The 7,358-nt window shown below is 32.4% G+C and overlaps 1 protein-coding gene across 1 annotated transcript; it reads right to left on the bottom strand.

Annotated features, from left to right (window-relative positions):
* Positions 1-4,661: 4,661 nt before the first annotated feature.
* Positions 4,662-5,606, bottom strand: LOC100915373 (olfactory receptor 5B12-like). Its single transcript, XM_003774563.2, has one exon. The coding sequence runs from the start codon at positions 5,604-5,606 to the stop codon at positions 4,662-4,664; it is 945 nt and encodes a 314-aa protein (XP_003774611.2).
* Between the last annotated feature and the right edge of the window lie 1,752 nt (positions 5,607-7,358).

Raw genomic sequence — 7,358 nt, 5'->3', positions numbered from 1 at the left:
CCATAAATCCTAGTCCTAATATAATCTCCAAAGTCAGAGAGCAGTTTGAATCAATGAGCAAAGAAATAACAATATCCCCAAAAGAGGTCCAGTAGCTACAAGAAAATTCAAAACACAAACCCAGAAGAATGTCTCCCAAATATTTACAAGCAAAGCAAAGTTTTAGAGAAAAATATACCTTGAGCGCAAATTTAATTGGAATTCCTGCAAGAGATAAAACATAATTTTCAAAATCTAAAATCTTCTTAAAATCCAACTAAAGTATTAAAAAAATTAAGAGACTGGAGTATTATTTTTAAATATAGAAAGAGAGTAAACAGCTAAAAACAAAAAGGAAGTATAAAACTTTATCCAATAAAATAATACTCCGAAAATTAGAACTGATATCGAGAATGAAAATGCTAAAAAGAAAAAAAAAATCGAAGAAAATTTATTATATTAAAAACTAATGACCTGGAGAATATTTAGGAGAAAAAATTTGAGTAATAACTGAACTACTTGAAAACTATAACTGAAAAAAATAGCCTATATAAAATATTTCAAGAAATCAGAAAAATAAAAACCATAGTCTTTTAGATTCAGGGAGCAAAGTAAAAATAGAAAGAATGTATTGGTCAGTAGAAATAAATCCCAAAATGAAAAATCCTAGAAATATTATAGTCAAATTCCAGAGCTTTCATATCAAATTAAATATAATACAAGCATACAGAAAAAAAAATTTAAGAATGGAGAATTCACACAGTATGTTCACAAGATCAGGATCACACAAGATTTTTCAGTTACCACTACAAAGGAAAAAAGAGCTTGGAATCCAATGCTCCAAAAGGCAAAAACTAAAAAATAAAAATAAAGACTTACAGCATAATAGATTGTTGAGAGCCACAGAGAGTAGAAGGATCCCTAAAAAGGTATAAAACCCTATTGTCCTGAAAGAACTCTGCTAATAAGTCTGGCTCAGCTTCCCATTCCCTCTACAGGTAGTAGATCAGATCTTGCTGATTTCTGGTACTAAGTATCTTGAAGGAATGGATGATTATTTTCTTCTAAGAAACATGTCTGGAAGAAATCTGCCAGACATCCCGTTATCTGTTATCTGAATACTTTTGTGTATGATTTATTGTCTATTGATAGAATACAAATGTAGTAGTAATCGAACTGAGCATGTAAGACATTTGTAACTGATCACATAAAGGATAGGTATATAATCACTGTTGTAATCCTGAATAAATGGACTCCTGTTTCACTGCCCTCCTGAGTCTCTCCTCTTTATTTCTTGTCCAGAATGAGGGCACAAGCTGGCCCCATAGTTCTCCCATGAGGGCATCTGGAAAACAGATGATAATCTCCCCTGCAAAACTGAGTATAATGCAACACGAAAATACAGAATTTTAAAGAAGTAGAAGATTTTTAAGCATATCTGATAAAAAAATCAAAATTTTGATATAAACACAAGAAACAAATGAAGTATAAAAAGGAAAACATGAGTGAGAAATCACAAAGGACCAAAGAAGATTAAAGGTTTATAGCTTAACATGGAAACATGATATGTATCCCTTGAGCATTCTATCACCTTTATGTAATGGAAAATGCATTCCTATGCAGGCCATAATTTTCAATTAAAGCTAATGAGATAATACTTTGGAAGGAAATATGCAAACTTTTATGTTTTGTAAAAGGCTGAAACTCTGAGCAGATGCACTTGGACAACCAAGCACTTAAGGCTAATTACTTATTGGACAATACTCTATTAGCATATGCTTGGAAAATGGTCCGCACCACTATTATATGCTGGCTCGATCTCTTGGTGTATACAGAGAATTGTAGGGGAGATTAGAGGGTGGAATAAGACAAGCCAGAGTTACTTTTTGGGGAGAGAAGAAGAGAAAGAATGTGTGGAGATTGCTGTGTCCATTCCCTTCACTTCTACCCCTAAGACCAAGAATAAAGACCAAGGACTTTTACTTATCCTGACTCCGGCTGATTCTAAGGCATCCAGGGTACTAACTCAGCCTTGAAAATCCTTATGTTATCTGAAACCCACTATGTTTCCTCATAGAAATTGTAACTCATTTTCTGGATTTGTATGATCAAGTTTAGGGTAAACATGAAGGTGTGTGTATTTATACTTGTGCCTGATACATTTTCATGTTTTTCTAATAACAATGAGAATTTTATTCAAAGAATGTCACAAGAAAAATGCATATTATTCATTTATGATGATAAAATTTATAAAATTATTCTACTTTTTGATTTTATATAAAGCTCTAAATATAAATTTATATAATTTCAATGAATTATTACAAATACTTTAACCATTTTAAAAACCTTAAAAATTAATTTAGGAATAACTTAAATACTAGTTCTTATTTGTCAGATGTCTAGATAATTTTCACTGTTTTATTCATTTTTGACTACAAATTAAATATATGAAGTGTTATCTTGTGCAAGGGTGTAAGGGTGACTAGATTTGGATTTTCTTTAATAATTGTTTCTTATTTTCTTCTTTTTAAATCTCCAAGTGCTTTCATTTAAAAAAATTCTGAACCCAATAAATGCCACTCAATACAAATATCAACAAACTGAAGCATGTATAAATTGCTTGTCCCTCCAAGTATAAAACAATTTGCTTGCAAAACTGTCTTGCTTGTCTCTTTCCTGCTGGTGTTTCTTCTATTCTCATTTAGGAACTTTTACAAATGTTTCAGTAATCCTGTTATATTAGAGTAGAATTAGTAGTAGGGATACTATTGAGTCAAATGGTACTCATGTATTTACAGAATAAGGACTTTCCAGGACAGCTCAATCAATTCATAACTCAACCAAGAGTTCTTCTTTTTCCATAAAATCTATGTCAATTTCATGTTTCCTTTTTTCCTCATGAGTATGAAGTAGAAACTCATAATTGTTTCAATGTACATTTCACTCAACATTAGTCATTTAGAATATTTTTATATTCCTGTTATAAACTTAGATTTCTTTTACAAGTCAATTGTCTAGTGGGGGATACCTTTTATCCTTATATGGTTAAATCAGTTCTTCATACCTGAAACATGGGAATTTTATCAGAGAAATTCATTACCAAAATATTTTCCGCATTTAACTATTCCCTTTGCGATATTAACTGTTAATTTTATTTCTGTAAAAACTCCAAACAAAATTTGTCCAACTTCTCATTTGGGATTCTCCCTATCCCTTATTCTGTAATGAACTCTTCCTCTATCTATAGCAGTGAGAAGATTTTCTTTTTGATTTCTTTATTTATGGCAAGGGCATTAATATCAAAATCATGTATCCATTTAAAATTCATCCTATTATATGACATGATATCTTGGCCAAAGTTCATTTTTGCCAAAATAATTTTTTTCCAAGCAGATGTTGTCAAATAGTATATTATTTTCCCAGGAGTTGTAGGACTTTGGGCTTATTGAATATTATTAATCTACATTATTTTACTTTTGTTATGTTAACTGTTCTACTACTTCACTTATATTAACCAGTAGTAATCATTTTTACTTATACCTTTATAATATAATTCAGATATAGTACTTCTAATCTATTTTTTCTACATGTTTTATTAGTTATCTTGAGATTATTGTCTGCTTGTTCTTCAAAAAGAGTGGTATCATTATTTTTCAAACTCCAAACTTTAGTAATTTTGTTGTTATAATAATGAGTAAATAAATCAAGTAGCATAAGGTTGGGCATGGCCCAAAATTAACCAATTAATGCTTTTGCAGATATTCATGCCTGGAATTATGAATGTAATTTGCATTCTGTAATTTTATTCAGCTATTGTAAGTGGAGTTTAGTAAGTATATTCCTAAATATTTTATAGATTCTCTAGCTATTTTAACAGTCTTTCTCTATCCATTCATACTGGATTTCATTGATAATATACAAAAAGATTGATAATTTATGTTTTTAATATCTTACTACTTTGATGATGACTTCTATGATTCCTTGAATAGGCAGTCAATAAACTTTATTAAGTTCTTATTATGAAAGGTCCCATCTGTGACTATGTGACCATTTGTAATTATTTCACTCAATTCTACCACACAACTTTCTAAAAATGAATGTTAGGTGGACATCAGTAGAGGCAGTTGCTATCCTGGGAGTTTTTTATACACATCCACCTCTCTCCCCATTTGGCACTATCCTTCAAATGCAAAAGCTTGGGAAAATTAATAGCTGGCTTTTTTTTTTTACTAGACTTTTCAGCAAAACATTGAGATAAGTAATATAGTGACACTCATCCCAAGGGATCCACCCCACCCAAGTCAATTAGCAATAGCTTACCCAGGCTCAAATGGAAAGTGAGTGGCAGCTTTTTTTAAGCTGATGTAGTTAAGACATCATATTTTTTCTATTTAGGAAATTTAAAAAACTATTGTGAAAAAATGAATTGACACAAGGTCAAAAGTATGCTCAACCTAGAGTTGAGATGTAAAACATTCAGATTCCCCAAATTTCTAAAAATAATATAGATCATAGTATCTGATACTAGAAGCCAATAAGGGGAGACGGTTTCCAGATTTAGAATGAAAAGAGAGAATTTACTGCCTATGATCCAGGGATAATAAAGGGTTTGTCAACCAAGGAGAGAAGGTACATTAAATATCATAGAGTGTAAGAAAAAGCTTGAATTGTTTTCTCCTTATTTAAAAGGAAATACCTAATGAAGACGTTGTCTTGTCAATGATTTTCCTTAAAGCACTGCTGACTTCCTTATTCCTCAGACTATAGACCAGAGGATTCAACATGGGGATGACCATAGTGTAGAACACTGAAGCCATTTTGTCTATGTCCAGGGAATGCCTGGAGCTGGGTTGTAAGTACATGAAGATCACTGTCCCATAGAATAGGGACACAGCTGTAAGATGGGAAGCACAGGTAGAGAATGCTTTCTGGAGTCCTTCAGCTGAACGCATCTTCAAAATGGCAATGAAAATGAAAAAGTACGATTTCAGAATGAAAAAAAGGGCAAAGGATGCATTGAATACTACAGTAAAGAAGACAACAACTTCATGGACGAAGGAGACAGAAGAGGCGAGAACAAAGAGAGCTGGAATTTCACAGAAAAAGTGATGGATCATGTTAGAATTGCAAAAATGAAGGCTGAAGGTATTTCCTGTGTGAATGGAAGAAAAAATAAAGCCACAGATATGGGAGCTAATGGCCAGACTAGCACACACACAGGATGTCATAGTGGTGGTATAATGGAGGGGCTTACACACTGCAATCTGACGATCATAGGCCATAGCAGCCAGGAGATAACTTTCAACTGTGACAAAATACACAAAGAAGTACATCTGTGTAGCACATCCATTATAAGAGATAGTTTTGTCCCCTGGGAGGAATCCAGCCATCACTTTAGGAGTGATAGTTGAAGAGTAACCCAAATCTACCAGAGAGAGATTACTGAGGAAAAAGTACATTGGTGTGTGAAGATTGGAGTCCCCCAATATCAGAATTACCAATCCCAGGTTCCCCACCACAGTGATGAGGTAGATGATAGTGAATATTATGAAGAGGGGGACCTGAAGCTCAGGGGTATCTGTTAATCCCACAAGGATGAACTCCTTCACTTCTGAACAATTCTCCATAAATGTCTTCTACAGATTTTGAAGATTAACCTGATAAGGTTTGAAGACTAACCTAATAAGAAAAACAGAAAAACACAAAATAAATCATGATATTTATCATTCTTTTATGAGGGATATAGAATCATAATTTGTGTAATATTAAACTAAAATATTTTATTACATAAAAATGAAGTTTTTTGATGGCTGATAAATTACTATCATACTGACATTTCAATTATAATTTTTTTTCAACACAAATAAGCTTCCTTATATTCATTAAAGTCATTACTGGGAAACAGAACCAAGATGGTGAATTAAAGGCAGGGACTCTGATCTCTGCACCAAACCACTCTAAATTCCTTTAAATAATGATTCTAAACAAATTTCAAAATGTTAGTACACACACAAAAAAAATGGACTGGAATGTTTTCCAGTCAAAAAACAACATATTAATTTAATAGGAAAAGTCTGTGACACCAAGGAGGGAGTCCAGCAGAGTCCTGCATAGGTTATTCCAGCACAGCCCTGGCTTCAGCCTCAGCTCCAGCCCCAATAGAGCAATGGAAGCTAAGGACATTATGAAAAATCAAGAAACAATAAAACAAAACCAAAAGAATGGAAAAATAGAAAACAATGTGAAATATTTTATTGGAAAAACAACTGATCTGGAAAATACATTCAGGAGAAATAATTTCAATTATTGGTCTACCTGGAAACCAGGATTAAAAAAAGAACCTAGACATTATCTTTCAAGAAATTATTAAGGAAAACTGCCCTGATATTCTAGAACCAGAGGGCAAAATAGGAATCAAAAGAATATACTGATTATCTCCTGAAAGAGATCCCAAGATGAAAATTTCCAGTAATATATAACCAAATTATATAATATTCGAAAAATATTCAAGGAAAAGAATATTTCAAGCATCCAGAAATAAATAATTGAATTATAGTGGAGCCACAGTCACTAAAACAAGATTTAGCAACTTCTACATTAAAGAATTAGAGGACTTGGAATAAGATATTCCAGAAAGCAGTAGAAATAGGAGTACAACCAAAAATCACCTCTCCAGCAAAACTAAATGATCTTGCAGGGGAAAAGGTGTACATTCAATGAAATAGAGAAGTTTTAAGTATTTATGATGAAAAAACCAGAGCTGAAAAGGAAATTTGAATTTCAAATAAAGGACTCAGGAGAAACATAAACATGTAATCAGGAAAGGGATATCATAAGAGGCTTAATAAAATTTATCTGTTTACATTCTTACATGGAAGTTTGATATCTGTAACTCATTAGAACCTTTTCGTTATTATGGCAGTTAGGGAAGTATGTATAGATAGAAGAATCAGTTGTGAGTTGAATATGAAAAAGTAATATCTAGAAAATAAAATTAAGGGATGAGAGAGGAATGTACTAGGAGAATGGGAAAGGGAGAAATAGAATGGTATAAATTATCTGCCATAAAGGAGACAAAAAAAAAGCTTTTGTAAAAGGGGGAAGTGAGTGAACCTCATTCTCATCAGAATTAGCTCAAACAGAAAATAACATAGACACTCAATCTGAGTATAGAAATCTATATCACCCTGCAGGAATACAGGAAGGGAAGGAGATATGGGAAAGAAAAGGGAATATTGGAGGATGAGGTGGTCAGGAGCAAAACGCTTTTGAGAAGGGTCACAGTAAAAGGAAAGAATAAAATAAATGAGAGGGAGATACACAGTTAGCAATATTAACTAAGATAAGAAATTTGAAATAAGTTTCTATGATAAAGGCCT

Source organism: Sarcophilus harrisii, chromosome 6 (assembly GCF_902635505.1).
Source record: "Sarcophilus harrisii chromosome 6, mSarHar1.11, whole genome shotgun sequence".
In the NCBI taxonomy this organism is placed as follows: Eukaryota; Metazoa; Chordata; class Mammalia; order Dasyuromorphia; family Dasyuridae; genus Sarcophilus; species Sarcophilus harrisii.
The sequence above is the reverse complement of the archived record's forward strand: the minus strand, read 5'-3'. Positions and strand labels throughout refer to the sequence as shown.

What these genes read in the sequence shown, in the direction of transcription:
- LOC100915373 (XM_003774563.2), bottom strand. Translation starts at nt 5,606, where the DNA reads ATGGAGAATTGTTCAGAAGTGAAGGAGTTCATCCTTGTGGGATTAACA.